This window comes from Mugil cephalus, chromosome 18 (assembly GCF_022458985.1).
Source record: "Mugil cephalus isolate CIBA_MC_2020 chromosome 18, CIBA_Mcephalus_1.1, whole genome shotgun sequence".
NCBI classification, from domain to species: Eukaryota; Metazoa; Chordata; class Actinopteri; order Mugiliformes; family Mugilidae; genus Mugil; species Mugil cephalus.
In genome coordinates, this window is record NC_061787.1 from 5,073,670 (window position 1) to 5,091,778 (window position 18,109).

General features: G+C 43.7%; 1 protein-coding gene across 1 annotated transcript; it reads right to left on the reverse strand.

The window, feature by feature from the left end:
- Positions 1–624: 624 nt before the first annotated feature.
- Positions 625–17,740, reverse strand: crispld1a (cysteine-rich secretory protein LCCL domain containing 1a). Its single transcript, XM_047612133.1, has 15 exons — positions 17,409–17,740; positions 16,522–16,836; positions 10,907–11,025; positions 8,241–8,373; positions 8,026–8,141; positions 7,854–7,954; positions 7,565–7,759; positions 6,801–6,861; positions 6,653–6,719; positions 4,927–5,057; positions 4,780–4,823; positions 4,626–4,698; positions 4,471–4,546; positions 4,230–4,363; positions 625–1,769 (listed from the first exon to the last, which is right to left on the reverse strand). The coding sequence occupies exons 2-15, from the start codon at positions 16,783–16,785 to the stop codon at positions 1,718–1,720; spliced, it is 1,566 nt and encodes a 521-aa protein (XP_047468089.1). The 5' UTR covers positions 16,786–16,836; positions 17,409–17,740; the 3' UTR covers positions 625–1,717.
- Between the last annotated feature and the right edge of the window lie 369 nt (positions 17,741–18,109).

The following is an 18,109-nucleotide window of genomic DNA, read 5'->3' on the forward strand; positions in this document are numbered from 1 at the left end:
CAAAAACTCTGTAAGTTCTATATTCCAATGGGGAAATTTCAGACTTTTGATATCACAATATAATAGCGTTCATGTTACGGTTAACTCGAAGGACTCGTAGGTGAACTCAACTGACTTCTCGAAGCTGACAAACAAACAACATTTTTTTAGGAAACAGCTAATGTGGATCCTTATAAATAAATCTGAATAGTGTGCCTAATGTTTTGGCAAGTGCTCCGATACAGCCCGCTTAGGTTCACAATTAGGTACAGCATGTTTTAGTGTGACATGATTAGTGTTTTTGGGGGGTATTCAGGATAAATCAAGGTCCTAAACACACACATACGCACAAATATCTGCACATCCTGTGCGTTCCTCTTAACGTTTGCCAATGATTGCATTTACGTTGTGTCGCACAGGCCACTAGCCATTCATTCAGCCCACCATGTAAAATACGTTGGCACTTGTCAGGGGAATAACAACCAGCCACAGCCCTGCAGACATCATAACACTGTCGCACAAGGATGCGCTGCAGCCCATTATTGACTGGTCGTTTTACTCGGTTGAATGAGGAGTGACAACTTTATGACTAAGAGGAGATGTAGACTGCAGATTTTAAGAAGAAATTTAATGCTTACATTGCTCTGAAAGAGATTTTATTTCATTTTAATAGAATTAAAAAAAAAAAAAAATGTAGTGCCAGTGGATGCTAAGCAGATACTTTGCACATATTCACACTTTTGAATGTGGGTAGCAAATGTTTGCCAAAAAAAAAAGCCATTCTATTGTTTTATTGCAGAACGAACTTTCCCTAACAACCTGAACAAGTGGGAACAAATGTATAATGCAAACAGACACAGATAATGGTACAATAAACTGTGATGGCTGCAGCTTGAAAGAGGTCTGGCATGAAACCGCATGAAAGGAAAAGCTGCGTATTATTGTTTCGGTCAGTCAGAATCACGTGAAAATATATCGTGACGACATCCAGCAAAACAAAATCCGCGCTGACGCCACATCGGTGCGGTTTAGAGAGATGAGTGAACTTCCCGACCTGCAGGGAGTTTAAACTAAAGTAACATATCTGGAGAAATACAGACAGAGCACATTGGATTGGCAATTACAGTTAAAATAATGACAACAATAATAATACATAAAACATATAGCAGCATTCTTAACAGGTCTTATTGATGTAAAGCAGAATCATATAAAAATAAATGCATAACACTTTTCCCCAAACCATTTAAAAAGTCCAAAATATGGCAAGATACTTCTCCAAAGCACCAATAAACATGTGCCAGACTTAATACAATAAAAAGGATATTCATTCTTAAGTGCCTTTATAATTATAATAGTTATATCGTAGGATTTCTATAATCAGTATTCATACACATATGTTTGTTTGATAAAGGCAAGACACTATTAACAAATATGTACAACAAAATACTATTTACAGTTTATAAAAATTCCCGGAGAAGCTGAGAAAGTGAGAATCCCACGAGAGCGAGCACAGACAGGTTTCTCATTGTGTACGTGTCAAGTGTTTGTTGCCGGTTTTTACGCTGCCATAGTGACGACCTCTGACCCCTGAAGTGTAGCAGAGAAAGCCAGAAACATTTCGGTCACCGGGTTTGACAACGTGGCTTCGTTAACGCCTATTCAACAGCCCAAGTGCGCTTTTTTTTTTTTTTTGTTTTGCTTTGTTTTGTTTTTGGTGAAGCTGCCCTCCGGGGGCCACTCAAATCACGGCGAACACCCGGAACGCCTTCCCTCCAGGAGGGTTGTGAAGGCTGCGGAGAAGAAGAAGAAGAAGAAGAAAAAAAATAAGAGAAACAAGAGTCGGTCATGGGTGTGTCAGATACAAAACATTGGCGAGGATGACAGACGCACACAAACAGGTAGGCTATGCCTGACACTCCGATGACAGATAGGACACAAACAGATAGTGGCTGAGGCGCCCTGAGAAAACAGATAAACCACACGTTTTTACACAAAGAGGTGGGGTTGGGGGCGGCTTCATGTGTTCCAACAAAGACAGACATGTAGTAAACTCACAGCAGGACGGATAAATGACAGGCAGACGTCAGGCAAAGATAAATGAAGTGGAGACAGACAAACGAGAGACGGCGGTCTTTGAATTAATGAGGCTGTGCATGTAGGGTTGTAGGGAATTATCAAAGATAGGAGCATAAATATAGTTTGTAGAAAAATAGATTGGAGCATAATCTTGGCTAAAACACTCAGATCTGATGTGAGTACAGTTGAGTATAATATAGTTCCTCCTATCACATGGCACACTACTTCCTGCAGAGCTATTCAGGCCACACCCCCTACATGCATTGTTGTGCATTCCTCCGCAATGATTTCTAAAATTCTGAACGACTAAAACAACTTTTCTGAACCCACAACACAGACAGTTTTGAAGATGATATGAGGTAGATGATATTTGACCTATGACGTTAAAGTTTAACTAGTAAAATCAAAATCTATGCTAAATGTAAGCTAGCTAGCACTGTTTCGTTAAAGAAGTTAGCTTGATGCTAGCTTGATGCGATCATGATGCTAGCTAGTGCCAAATGTGATGCTGTTTCTGATGCCTACATGGTTTTATGTAACCACACAATTTCATACATCAGTTTTAAATGTTTTGGCCATTAGTTCAGCTTACTATTTACTACATATTTACATTTTTTTTGTCACCTTATTTAACAGAAAAATGCCATAGACGCCATCCAGCATGTTAAAGCATTTCACACCAGCTAAAGTTGATGGAAACCCTTTGTTTATTTGCAAATATTGTGCAAAGACATATGTGAGGAAAGCCACAAAATTTCCCCCAGAGCAGAGTTCCATTCCAGGGGAACATGAAAATGTTTATATTTATGTTGATATGTGACTCATATATCTTTCTTTAAATTATCCCTAATTTCCAGTTTATTCACGTTAATGTCCATAAATTCCGTTAAAATTCCCTGACTAAAGTTGCCATGGAAAGCTTCCAGGAATTTACCAGAAATTTACCCTTTACAACCCTATGTGCATGTGACTCAGGTCAGAAGAAAACAACAAGCTGCAGTCGAATATCTCTGAAGAACTGGAGCAGGCTCCACAGTATGTGGGTCACTTTTAACTTCGGACCTTTAATGCTCTCGGAAGGTGGTACAGCATGTATTCAGCACATTCTCGCTTTATTAGCATCAACAATGTCCCAACTGAGAAGAGATTATATTAAAAATAGCTCCTTCTTTGATATCGGAGGCAGGCATCAAAGTTTCAGGCATCTAATGACTCGGTGATTAAATCTGCTTCTTCATAAGAGCTCTGCAGAAAAAGACATTTTTACGCCGCATGGAACTGAACTGGGTGAGCACTTTATTGCTGTAAGCTCCTTAACATTCCAACAGCCACCGTACAAACCGATGATGTCTCTTGTTTCCTACTCTGTGTTGGCACATGGGGTGCGCACAGGGCAGTAAACTCTGAGCCTTCCTCCTCAGAGGAGACGTAAAAAGGAAAAAATATCTTCGCGTATGTCGACGATGGAACGCTTTATTTGCAAACTGGCCATTTCCTAGTTGAGGTGATGTATTTGTGTGTGGTGCTTGAGGAACAAGGGTCAGCTGTTCCCCTTTAATATGCTGTTCATACTTGTAAATAATATCATATGGGTTCAGACTGAGCAAGTTCTCCACTACGCCTGAACAAATATTACAAACTTTACATCAATTAAGTTATTTGAACCTTGAATTATCGCACACACTTGAGATAATCATGCACCATATTGTTGGATGTGATTTGGCTTTTCACTCCCTTGCATCCTGGCTGTTTTTGTTTTTCCTTCATCTCCTTCGTCTCTATATTAAGCTGTTGTACACTCCCAGAAATATCTAAAGATCCGCTCGTCTCCATCGCCACACTAGCTGCCAAGCAATTAATTATTTTAAACTAGAAGCATACTAATCACACTCCCATGTGCACTGCCTGAGAGACATAATGAACTGCCTGTATTTTTGAAAAGATGAGGTCCTCAAAGAGGGAAGAGTGGATAAATTCCACTCTATCTGAGAACCATTGATTTCTTATTCCTCCTGTCTGGCCCCAGTGAATTAACCCCTACAGCTTACTCTCACCTTTAGAAACAGACCTGGTCGGCAACCACTTAACAATCTCTTAGATTTCCATGATTTCTCTCTTCCAAATTTGAATTACTCTGCAGTGTTGTACAAAGCGTGACACTAGACATCCCATACCTCTCGGAGGAGATGCCATTCTGGTATGAGCCGATGTAGTGTTTCCTCTTGTCCACTGGCATCACATCGATGTAACCGCCCACGTCGTTCTCGATGATGCCAGCGTGGACTGCTGCTCGACATATACTGGACTTCTACAGGGGTCATGCGTGGGAGGACGGGAAATATATCGTTACTTGTCTCCAGATTCGAATCAAACATTGACAATTGTTGAAAACTGCTTTAAAAAACAGGGACTCACGTCAGAGTATATCCTGGTACCGATTACTCTGGATATGTGAGGATTCTCTTCTAAACAGTTTCTCGGACAGTATAACCTAAATACAGAAGAAATTTGATGTGAACTTATCAAGGAGACTTTGTGGACAAACATTTAGCACGAGCACAAGTTCTCACCTTGGACAATGTCTCGCAGGCTTTTCATACGGACACAGTTGAGCAACCGTGGCATCACATGTGATGGCTTTAACTGCACGAGAAAAACGCGACGAGAATTATCAAACGCAACTTATAATGAGCAATTAAATGTAAGTCTCATAGTCGGACTGACCTGCCACTCTGCTGACCGTAAAGGAATTTGCACTTTGATATTTTCTGCCAAGAGAAAACGCACACAGCAACATCAGACTCATTATTTCCATTTACTTCCATCATTTCCTATCAAATAACATCAATTTTTCTGATAATACTGTCTCACCCCAGTGACTGGATTCCGTTCTTGTTGGATTTGATGAAAAAATCCTTTCTGCCTTGTCTTGTTACATCCATCCATCCTCCGTCATTATCTATGACACCAGCGTGTAGACCGGCCCTGCACACACTCGATTGCTGCAAAACAGGAGACGTTTTATTGACCATTTATTCTGTTGACACAGTAGCCAGGAAATTAGCTTGATAAATGTCTTTTCTAAGGCACATTTGATTAAACTTGGTATATTAATGGCTACTGGAGGAATGTAGTCAGACTATGTTATTATTTGGGTAATGTTCAGCGTGAAAATAGCCTGACCCAAAATTACATGTGGAGTTGGGAGGAGGGGGTTGAGCACTTTATTCCACGTCGTTTGTCATCGTTGACAACAACCGAGGCGTCAGTCTATTTTCAAAACTGAATGATATTTGTTTCATGCAGCCAGTATCATTTACACATCACTATAGATGCCTTTGTTTTGTTTCTTTTCTACATTCTTTTTTCCAGTAGATGGTGTAATGGAGTTTGTTTGTGGATCTTTGCATTTGGTCCTGTTTAATTTTGAGAGTTACTTCTTTGGGGTTTCATGTTTTACTTAGTCTGTTTTAATTAGTCTCACCTGTGTCTCACTCAGCCTCTACGGCCTCTTCAATTTTATCTGTTTTTCTCTTGTTTGATTATTTTATATTGGACGTGTAGTTGGGTTTAACAACCTGAATGAACCCAGGAGCAGCTTTTTTTACTCTCGTCTCTGTAGGTTTGATCAAACTCACTTCTCTATTATCTCTTTTTATTGTCTCTTTACTGCATTTAGGTCTATGGCGACCAATGGTCTCCTCAGACAAAAAAAAACTTGCTTCCTTCCTACAAATTAAACTGTGGTTACAAACAAGCAAAGTCACGCACACAAAATGCTAGCCGTTCAAGTCGCAACATCCACCGCAAGTCACGAGAACGTGGCTGCTAGGCAAATGTTGGCGTCTAGGAGCCAGTTTAGGTGGCTAGTAACCGGGTAACTTAAAGTAGGAAATGCAAAGGCATGATAGCTAAGATTTAGTCATTGGGAATATCAGCATTTTTCGCAAAACCTTCAATTGAGTCGACATATATATATATTATTATTTTCCCCCGCAATTTCTTTAAATACACATTAAAATGAACCCAACATATTTTAGTAAAGACCTGTCAATCTAAGCCTCCTGTACACATTAGGCCCCGCCCCTATCGCTGCAGAGAACAATTACACGCTGACCGTCACGATCCCTGCCATTGGTCGAGAGCCTGTTCAGTCCCCGGGTGAAATCCCAGAGGCACGCTGGTAATATTAGCAGAAGAGAAGCTAACAGTGCAGCACGCTCCCATCAACATCCATTCATCCAAGGTTAGATACGTTGTGTGCTTCTCCTCAGTGTCAGACGTCTCACTAATGTCGGACTGTGTGTGCCATCACGTGACTTGGTGATTCACTGTCCCTAATACATTTAGCTATGTTTAAGGTTATAACTTGAATGATAATAATAATGTTTATTTATAAATGGCACTAGTTTTATATAGAACACATATAGTAGGTACTTCATCTCTCCATCAGTTTGGCGTCCTTGGTGTAAAAAACATTGCAGACCCCTGTTCTAAAACTTTAGACGACAAACTAAACTACAATTTCCAGTTTGTGACTACAACAAGGATGTAAATGCACCATTAACCTGAGTATTCCAGCGACGTGTGCACTCACCATTTCATAGTAAACCGTCCCAACTACTTTCCCTGTGGCGTCTAGGCATCCAGCTGGACACTCATATCTGCAGGATCAGTGGAAAATAAACAACGTAAGATGGCCTGTAGATGCTTGATTGTGTTTTTGACGTTAATCTTAACTATACCTGTTGCATGTGGTTCCTTTGCACTGATCCCGAAGCTTCGTGTCACAGGTCACCAGCTGAGCTGAAACACATGCAGCCCCTGTGAGCGTTAGTGTAGGAAGCGGCACGTACGAACTAGCAGCTCCGACGCGCATGAGCGGCTTTCTGAAAGCGCGAGCTGAGTGAAGCCCGACATTGTTGCGATGTTTCGAGAACCAAAGACAAGAATTCCTGCCGCAAGGTTCAGGGTGGTCAGCAGCCGCCAGAGGAAGCGTCTCGTCTTACAGGCACAGGCCCCTCGCGCTGCAGAGAGGAAGCCATTTAAAAACCACAGCGAGCCCTCCTCACCCCTCAACACTCCTCAGGCAGCCAAAAACAAACACGCACACGGGGGGATCACGCTAAAATAGGCCTCCCCTCCCTGCAAAGAGTGACTTGCAATATTAAGCACACTTTAGAATCTGTCAGGGTTGATCACGGCGATGACAGATAAAGGCCACAGAACTTCAAGGTAATTTAAGATAAGTTGAAAGAAAAATATTTCCGGTCAAGGTCTAACTTTTTTTTATTTCTTGCTCGACGCTAAACGGGGCACCTCTACTCAATCCCTCCTCCTTTGACCCAATTTTGAAAACTTCTCTCCAGTGCATATTGTCCCGTTCTCCCACTCTGGGGCCCCTCCCTCCCCTAAAAAAACCATATGCTACCCCCCCCCCCCCCCCCCCCCCCCCTCCCCATTCTGAAAGGAAACTGGACCCAGAATAAACAGTTAAATGGCAGCTTACACATCTGCTGCGTGTTGACCACCTCATTCTTCTGCAGGTCCTCTGTGGGGGGCTTGGTGGGGGCCGGGGCGGGGAGACTGGCAGGCTCGGGCTTGGAGGCCCGGGACCGGGGCTTGGTGGTACGGGGGGCCTCCTGCTCTATGAAGTTGTTTTCTTCTGTCTCCTCCTGAGGCGGGTTGAAACTGTCATCTCCACCTAAAGTAACAAAAACACGGCGTGATGTGCGGTTACTTCCTCTGGCTTTCCTGCCCCCTCTCTTTTTTCTGAGCGTGGCTCATGTCCTGCATACCTTTGTAGCACAGGTTGTCCTTGCATCCTCCACCATAGCTGGGGGGGCAGGCAGAGCATGGGGTCCCATGTTTGTAAGGTGCGTGGCCCCACCAGTTCCCCCTGTTTGAGTGGTGAAATGAGGATTACTAAAGAGCACACATGCTGCTTTTACTACCACTGCTTTTACTTACTTTGGTGAGTAGTTGCAGACAAGATAGACAGCTTTGGCCCAAATCTGTCCCCACACGTTCATGTTGTAGCACATGTTGACGGCGCAGCCAATGCGGCTGCTCGTGGCCCAGACCAGCTAGAAAATGATAAAAACAAGCACAGACGAAACGAAAATATGCAAATGACTGACTTAAAATATCTTCAAAAGGCACCATCCAATCCAGGGTCTGGGTACCTGTGTGTAGTGTGTGCAAACTGGACCGGAGCATCTGAAGGGGCAGTAGGGATTACACTCCTGAGGGTAAGGGAAGGAGAAGTCTTTCACTTCATCATACCAGGCCTGCACATGGAACGTGGGTGGGCGATACCTGGAGAGAGCAGTAAACAGACCTATGGTAATGTTCCAAATAACATTTTTATGTTGTCTCATCTCTGCTGGTGTGTGGGTTGGCATTAAGCTGTTCCCTGCTTACTGCAAGGTTTCGGGAGCCTCGCAAATATTCTATATCATAGGGCGTCCGTGGAGGAACTGCATGGGGGGGTTCGCAAAATCTTTGGTTGATTAGACATTTTTTTTATATATTTCTTTAATTTCCTGCCACAAATTTAAATTTCTTGAAATGCACATTAACAAGAATCGAACATATTTTAGTAAAGAGATAAGGGAAAGCTTAATAATGAGTGCAAAATGATAATAATAATGTATATTTATAAATAGCATGGCCGAAAACTCTTGCAACAGAGCAAACACGCTCATATGGAGGCAGATAGAGACCAAAAAAAAAGAGAGAGAAGCAGGAGGAATGAGATAAACATACATCAGACTAAAGCATACATGTAGAATCTAATCATAACAGAAGTGAGAGTGCAAGATATAGCTTGATGCATGTTACATAAAAGACTGATGTAATGGAAGCGGCGTCACAGGCAGGTTGGAGAGTGATGCATTCAGGTGGGAGGAGTGGATAACTGGAGGCTGTGGTCAGAAACACATAGGCCAGATGCATTGAGAAGAAGATGGAGGATGAGTGGGAGGGGAAAGGGAGATGGATGGAGTGGCACACATCTGTTAATAGGCGGTACGGTAGGAGTGATCTAGGCTACACTCCATCTGTAATTAGCGTCTATGGATAAAAAAGGCATCAGTCAAGACAGCCTCAACTGGAGATCAAACGTTTGTGCTCCGTAACCAAGGACACTGATCTGGCACCAGGTGTTACTAGTTCATCTGATTACAGTCAAGCAGAGACTGAGGACTCATGTGGTTGGAGGTGGAACAAGAGTCTCTGATATGAAGCAGTTTTCAGGAGCTCTATGGGGAACTACTGAGTGAGGAAGTGAATAAACAAAAATATATGTAAGTACTGGTTGTGAATCCACTTGCTGTTGCCTGTTGGGTCTATAATGTACAGTATGTGAATGCTTGTCTAACAAATTCAGCAAACTTACATCGGCTAAACTGGCACTATTTTCCTGGGGATGCGGGCGGTGCCGACATCGTACGGGACCGTTTCCCAGAACATGATGTCACGTCCTGTTTCTGAGCAACTAAAATTAACGGCCTCTGAAAAATTGACACTTAAAAATGCAGCAGTATTAAACCGACTACCTAAAATGACTTAAACCGTCCTTGGAAAAGCTTTTATTTGACCAGCGGGAGCTCTACTTGCTGTGGCTTCAGAGGCGTATATTAGAGAGAGTCTGGCCAACTCAAATCATGGGCGCCATGTTTGCTACATCGGAGGTTAGATTCTACAGTGTAACTCTATGGGGTGGATGTGCTATGTTGAAATAAATGTCTTATTTTCACTATTAACGGGCCTGTAAATGCTATAAAATGCTTTGTAGCCCAATCACCCCATCAGTCACAGAGCTGTGTTTACTTTCTCCTCAGTCTCCACGTTCATCCATCACTGTTAGAAATAGTGAAAAATAAACTAGTCTTACTGTTATTTAGTATTATCATTATAACGTTAGCACGCTAGCCACTATAACTTAGTAGTAACCGAGGTAAAACTTATGTGTCAGTTAAATTTATCTATCTACATGGACATAAATTACATGAACACATGGATTTCACAGTATATATGACGCTAGCTGCTATTTTTCTCAGCCTTTAGTCTAGATAACTAGCTAGCATAAGGTTAGCATAAGGCTAGGTTAGCTTCAAACTTCAAACTACAAACATTCATTTGTAAAGCGGTGTTTTTGAGATCAAGGTTCTCATTAATGATGGTACGACTTTATTTTTTCTGTATAAAATCTTAAAAAACATCAAATAGAGACATTGACATTTACCTCACATAATAGTTAGAAACCAGTTGACATCCAGTTCTTCCTTTTAATCTTCTGCTCCGTAACTTTATCGGTTTTTGTTCACTGGGGAAACGGTGGAGTTTCCTCCGTATTTTCCAGATCCTGTGACTTTTAACTTTATTCTCTGTTTATTTACTTCTCTGTGGGTGAATATTGGTTAGATGTATCCAACATGGCGCCCATGAAACACGTGACCAGCTCATTCCCTAGTTGGACAGACTCTCTTAATATACGACTCTGTTTGGCTTCACTTTGAGGAGCTGTTCCACCGTCCGTCTTCACACAGTCAATGTTGTGACATTCACCTCAAAACTGTGAAGTTTCTCAAAGCTCAGACTTCAAGAGGCCTGAATGTGTTGGCGGATGTTTGGGTGAATGGTGGGTTAGTATATTGTAATTGTAATTAAATAGAGTTTTCTGGGTAATTTTCTAATGCCTAAGAAAAATGTTGAGATTCATAGTGATTACAAGAACTTGGCAAACAATACAGCTACGTTCAAGAGCTTAAAGATTCTGACTTCTAATGGCCGATGTATTTTTTTAATCTTTCATGGTGCATAGCTGACAGACTGACAGATCGTTTACCTTCCCCAGTGAGCCCCCAGATTCTGCCCAATCTGCGGCAGCAGACCGGCCGGGCCGTGCTCCCACAGACAGGTCTCGGCCCACTCCTCCGCCGTACGCTCCAACTCCGTGTCCCACACCTGGACAGATTGGGCAAGATTGGAAAAATGCGTTGATACAAAGTGGTAATGGAGCAATACGATTCAATTTATGCGCACACTTGGGTCACAATGTCAGGTTTAAAAAGTGCCGGGGAGCGATTTGGAGATATTTACGGTTGTTCTGTGAAGTTCATGTGAAAAGAAACTACGATGAACATCTATGTTGTCAGTGTTGATGCTGGTGAATCTGTGTCCTCATATATGAAAACATTGTGTTGCTGTAGAGATTTTAACAGCTGACTTTCCCCGGATGGGCTTTCCTGTGAGGTTGGGTGTTATTCAAAAAGCGCAAAAAGCTGTTTTTCCTTAAGTAATGCTTTCCATATGTCTCTGGTGAGATGACCGGGTGCGCGCTTTTGTTTCCCGTTACCTCTCTCTGAATTGCCCTCTCAAGTCAAGTTTGCCTCTGGTTGGATACTAAAGGATCATATTCCCATTCTGGGGTTTTCTGAGAATGCAAAGAGTGTCCTTCCTCTCTGCTGACCTACATTCTGCTCTTAAAAAAAATAAAAAACGTTAGAATAACACCAGCTGTAGTTCCTCTGAAGGACACTGTACCGTATGTACCTTTTAATTGCACACCTTTACTTTCACCTTCAGTGTAGCATGACTAACAGCTTTCGCGTGTGCACGTGTACACGAGCGAAGGTGTCGGAAGTTTTTTTTTTTGCAATTTCACACACGGAGCCCTGGAATTTAGCTCAGTGAAATCTCATCCAATAACAGACACTAAAATAACGACCTCCGCTCCCACCTCCCACTCTATCGTTTGTCACCCACTTCCAATTCCCACCGGAAACAACTGCTGTTCCCTGCATTACCCCCCAAAAAATCACGCGCATACCAAACGACAGGATGTCTGGCAACGCTGCAAACGAATCCTGAGCGGTTTCTTGAGTGGGCGTGCTCTTTTTTTAAATCTGCAACACTGACGCGATATTGTCCGTTTAGGTTAATATTACATCACTGGCGTGAAGAATAAGTAAAAAGAGGGGGCGTATTCGTGTTACGGCCGATGCCTGCTGGTGGCTAAAACAGGTCTGAGAATTTGTCAACCTGAAACTCTATATCTCCCCAGGCTTGACTCCTGTTGGCAGCGAGCCGCAAATAAACGTCAGTATTTTTGCCGTTGTCGTGTTTGTTTCGTATCCGCTTTCGCGCCACCGTGATAGCGAACAAAGCCGCAGGAAAAGAAACTCTAACGAGATCTAATCGCGGTCCTCGTCGGTGATGGAAGAACGGGCCAAGAGAATGTTCCCCTGTGAACGCTTCTTGAAGTTGCACATGACCGTGACCATGACGTTCTCTAAACATGTCTTGAAAGTATAAGCAGGAGCAGCGGCGGCGGCGGCGGCGCAGCAGCAGCAGCACCCTCCAGCTGAGGAACTCGTTCCACCTTCCCTGAAAACCTGCAGCAGTGAAAGCAGCCTCACAAAGTGTCGACAGAGACACATATTTTTCAGCTGTTGAGTCTGTGCAGAGTACGGCCGAGCTTGTCAAGCTGCTGTTCTTTGCACAGCGAGCCCAGCAGGGGAGGCCTTGTAACCACACGCCCCCCCCCCCTTCCCCTCCCCTCCGCCACCCACCTCCCTCCAACTACACCCACTCCGACCGCACTTCTGCGAGGCGCGTAAAGAAAAACACCTCTCCTGCTAAAGTCTTTCAGCGCTGTGCACGGCGCATTGTTTATTTCACTAAACACCTCATTTGCGGTCGTGTTTTTTTTTTTTTTTTTTCGGTCATCTGGTTGCATTCCAAAGATACAGAGGGCTACTTCCTCTGCAAGTGCGGGTTTCCTGCTCGTAATCGATGGTGCATGCAGAGAAATGCTGGAAAGCAGGGGCGAGATGTGGGGAAAGTAAGGAAAACCACATACAGCATCTGGAAGATGAGAATAATCAATAGTAAATGAAAGGAAATTGCATTTATTCCCAAACCACTATACAGTACGTTGCACGCTGTGCACCCTGGACCAGATCACGTCCAATGTCCACGTTGGTGTGGGAACAGAAAATAACATTTGCAAACTTGCAGAAGATTAGTTTGATTAATCAAATATTAGCTTGTCAGTATCATTAGCTACAAATTACTGTTGCTAAACGGACGCATTCAGGATCCGGAGAAGAGACTTTTCAGCGCGTTTCAAAAGAAATGATCACAACACACTGAAACTGCAGCAATGAAACTTTGTGTACGCCAGGAGGGGAGAGGCTATGAAGGCTATTAACCGTGAACTCTATTACACTTTGAAACGTTCACTTAAAACGTTAACTTTTACTCATCCTTAGGTAAAAGTTTTGAGTCCATCACAAAAGTTAAGATGCAATGCATTCCGTTCCGTTTGCATTATTTTATGTATTTTACAATGCATGCATCTTTCTTTCACTACGTGCCTTAGATTCTATCAGTGACATCTATATTTATGCTCTGCATTATATTTTCATTCCTTCCCTTTTTGCACTATTCAACTCAGTGGCTGCACCAGCCACCTCATGTCATGTTTTTCTTTTTTTCTACTTTGCACATATATATTTATCCTCCTGTTTAAATCTCAACGTTTGCACGTTTTATGTTTACAGTGTTTTGTTTAGTTGCTGCACCGTAGGCCTTTGAGGAAGGTAATTTGCATATGCGTTGCACATATCAGAACTCCTGTCGACAGTCGGTTTTCATACCACATCTCCCTTTTCATTGGAGACGAGTGGAGACACTGCGACACATCACTGCAGCCCTACTTTTGAGAGCACTCAGAAAAGGCTGAGTCAGAGATAGAAGGAAAGCAACTGACCCGACTGTCCTGAGGAGGGAGGAATTGGAAATTTTCTTTTTGGACAGGTGGCAGAGCTACAGTACAAGATGCAGCTTTGATGTGCGATTGGCATGAGCGTCGCACTACTGCGCCAACGGCGGTAAAGTCCTCATTTTCCAACGGGGGAAACCAGAATGTGTTTTATGATGATTTCTCTTCAGTATTTATGGAAAGTGCTACTATAAGGCATTTAGAGGAAGAGCCGTGTTTACAGTCTTGGCTTTATATTAAGCAGGGTCAGCGAAGGCTTTAAACTCCCACAAGGCTACTCAGGGTTGACTCACCGGTTTGCAGACGTGACGGCGGGTGCAGGTGTGCAGCTTTTTTTTTAATTTTAGGAGGTTAAGCTGATGAGAACTGGAGCTAATGTAAGTGATTTGTTTGTTTTTTTTCTCGTTTCTATATAATATTCTATACTGGGCACTGGGAATAATCCACTGAGTTTGGACCAATCTTGCTGGAGGAGCTGCAGCAAGTTGGCTGGATAAAAATAAATGCTTGCTCGTCTGCTCGTTCTTTATGAGTTTAATGTTTTAGGAGCCATAAACTAGTGCGTCCTCCCACTGAAGCTGTCGAGATACTGTCTCAGATGCTTGTCCGTGTTGCCGTAATTAAAACTTACGGATGAAGTTAATTGAATTCTAAATTATTAGCCTAGGCTTTAATTATTGCCCGACGGGGCTTCCCAGGCTGTGAATCACATCCGCCACATTATCCAGCGATAAATTAAAATGGCGGACGCTTTGCAGCGCAGCTCTGATTCATCCCCGGACAGGCGCATATCAATAGAGCGCGGTCATCAATCACCAACGGGCCGGCGAAGCCAAGTTAAACACCGAGGCAGGTGGGGCCCCCCCCTTTTTTTTCCCCCCAAGATGCCATGTGTTTGTCTTACGAGGCTTCAAACGTTGACACCTCTCTGTTTATACCTGCGGGTCAACATTTCACCGAGAGACAGAACTGCTGCCCTCCGACTGGGGGCTAGCTCTGAAACTTTTGCGGCTCGCTACCGAGTGCGAAAGCTTATCCAGGGGAATTTTTTGGGCCTCTGTGTTGGATAATGACAGAATGGGAACGGAGCCACAGGGATAAGAGGCAGAGGGAGAGAGGAGAGGGCCAAAAAGAGAAGACTGTGAAGAAGGGGGGGAGAGGAGGAAAGAAGGGGCTTTGAATCGATGTTATCTCTGAGTCTCTGATGATTGCCACAGAGGGTCACTCGGGTTATGGTTTAATACAATGGGGAGACAATAACTGAGCTGATGGGCAAATGGTTATGTATGTGCGAAAGGGATTTCTGTGTGACTCTGAATGTGTGGGTGTGGAGGAAGGGTAGGGAGGGCAGGGAAGCATGTCTATGAAGTCTTCCAGTACACTGAAGCTGTGAGGTTTCTGAAGGGTGACAGCAGTTCAACACAGACAGAGGGAAAATCTGAGAAATATGGAGCCCCTTTCAAAATAAAGCAGAGAAGAGAAAGAAAGAAAAAAAAACTTTACATGTGACCTGCAGTTATGCCCGAAAGATACAGCGCACAGTTTTGCACACTTTGCCCCGTGGAAAGGAAAAACATTTTCTTCTCATTTCCTGCAGCCTCCTTCCTCCTTCATCTTCACTTCAATTATTTTGACACCTGTTTTTGCCTCCTCTCCCCTTTCATCGTTTCACGCCTATATTTTCTAGTTATCGTGCGAGTCTTCGCTCTCCTCCGCTCACCTCGCGTCCTCTTGTTGCATGCCTCTCTCCATATTTCACCCCTGGGTGCCCCTGCAGCTAAAAAAAAAAAAAAAACTGTAACAGGAGACAGTAGCAAAGAGCTGTGCAGTGCTGGCTCAGCACTTCTCCACCAGTGTGCGCCTCAACCAGAAGGCTGCCTGGCTCGGCTTCTCACATACGGCGCAAACACGAGGGGTCCTCAAGTCCAACCTCTCAATTATACAATTACACAGTCCAGCAATTGCCCCCAGCAGGAACTGTTTATTTGCCTTTTTTTCCCACAGAATAATACCGGCTTTTGTTCTGCAGCTCTTAAAGTCGGGGACAGAAGAATGATAAAATCTCATTACCCCGCGCACGTTCTGTTGATTCTTAACCTCCGAGGTGCAGTCGGTGGCCGGCGCACTGCGGCCGGTCAAGCTGCCGCCGACACATGTAGCGCATTTGGGAAAAAAAAAAAAAAAAGTTCCAGATCTAGTGGAACGTGTTCGTCTAGCGGGGGGTGGGACAGCTGGTAAAACAAGCCCCCCGGTGCCGTGCTCTGATTCTAATTGCGCTGTGAAAATCGATCTGGCGCTGTACATACACGTGACGGCCAAAAGGATAAAGTCAAACAAATCTCAAGAAAAGAGAAGAAAAAAATGAAAAGATGTAGAAATGTGTTCGTTGGCCAGTCGGAGGCATTCTTCTCTCCTGGAGAAAACGGCCACATGGGTACAAAGGTATGCATGTGTGTGTGTGTGTGTGTTTTAAAAGCACTTAGATGCTGGCATGTTTGAGCCAAGTGGGACAAGTGCCAGGCGGTCTGGTGACTGGGTCACTTCACTAAGCTATATGGCCTACAAGACTCTCAAGGAGTTCAGAGTGAGGTCAGAATCTTTTAAACGCACATAATCTGCACGGGAATCAATCAAGGACGAACCCCCCGACACGTCTGCGTCCTCCATCCACCTACCATGTACTCCATGTTGGAAGATTGGGGGTAAACCTGGCCTCTGAGCTTGTTGTGGAGGTCGAGGATGAGCTGGGCGTCGCTGTCGGTTATGGCCCTCTTCCCCCTCTGCTTGGCCTCCCACCAGTCCCCGTCCTCGTCCAGGTACTTGTCCAGGATCTGCTCCCAGCCCGTGGAGTTGGGGAGCATCACCATGGAGGTGGTCGTCTGCAGCAGCAGGAGCAGGGACACGCCTCTCAGCCAGTGCGGGGATGCGCGCCTCATCATCGTGATCGTCCGAGAAAAAAAAAAAGGTTGAACCAGCAGCTGGTGAAAGACCTGAGAGGCAGAAAATCAGGATTACTGGAAAGATAATAATAAAAAAAAAAAAAAAAATGGTGTTTATCAAATCTGCTGAATAACACGAGTCAATATTGAACTTGGTGAGGACATTGGCTCGCAGGCACTGTTTGCCACAGGTAAACTAATGGAGTTCACTGAGGGTAAACGCTGCAGCCTGGGAATGACTTGTTCGGATTAAAGAAGGATTAAAGAAATCTATACAAGTTCTTCTTCCTTAAATCCGAGTAAATGGGGTGAAAAAGAGTAAAGCAACTAAAAAGAACTGATGCATTTCAAATCAGAGCAAGCATAGTACATACAGCTGCAGTAAAAGTAGTTAAAAGGCACAAAATGATGCATAATGCAGATCGTGCATTCACAAAGCCGCAGAGGTAGGTAAATACACACTTTAAAAAAAAAAAAAAAAAAAAAACTTTTTGGGATGCAAGCTGCAATGCTGATAGAGGCTGACACAACGAGCCAATGTCTAATGGAAAATGTGAAGAGTAATGCATATTGAAGCCGAAATGTAGTGGTGTGATTTAACGCAGACTTTGGAAATAATTTACCTTTAATGAATTGGAGTGGAGCCCGCTTCTTGAGATCCGGACAGAGTTCTGGCTGGGAGAAAACTTCTGCAGCGAGGAGGAGAAGGTGCGTGGAGGTGGAGGTGGGGAGAAGGGGAGAAAAAACTCGCCTTCAAAGTAAGCAGCAGAGCTCAGGTGGAGCGGTGATGCCGGTCGCTGGCAGCCATGTCACATAAATCAGAAATGCGATGCGGCCGCTGCTCTCGGTTTTCATCGGGTTGAAAGAGAAGCTCGGTCTTTCTTCTTTCGGGATTTTTGCACCGAAGCCGCGAAAGCATCACTTATCCACATTTTATCCTCAACTTGGCCGCGCTTCGGGAGAGCCGCCCCTGACCACGCCCCTGCAAAGTTTGGAAAACAGCCCCCTGCACATGCATGGGGCTCAGTACAGTATTACAGTATAGAAGCGCAATCTCTTGTTTTTTCCTTCACTGACGTGCTCTCAAATGCAATGAAAGTCTCCTGCAAAAGAAAAAAAAAAATACTGTAACATCCCCTCAGGGACTGTTATTGTTTCCTGTAATTAGAGCTATTCAGATGCAATAATAACAATATAGTTGTGAACAAACTTCATTTGTATTGCACATTTCATACAAACATTGCAGCTCAGTGCTTCACAATAAAAGAAGGACACTAAAAGGAACATAAGAGCATTTAAAAGACATGACAACAAGAAGAGAAAC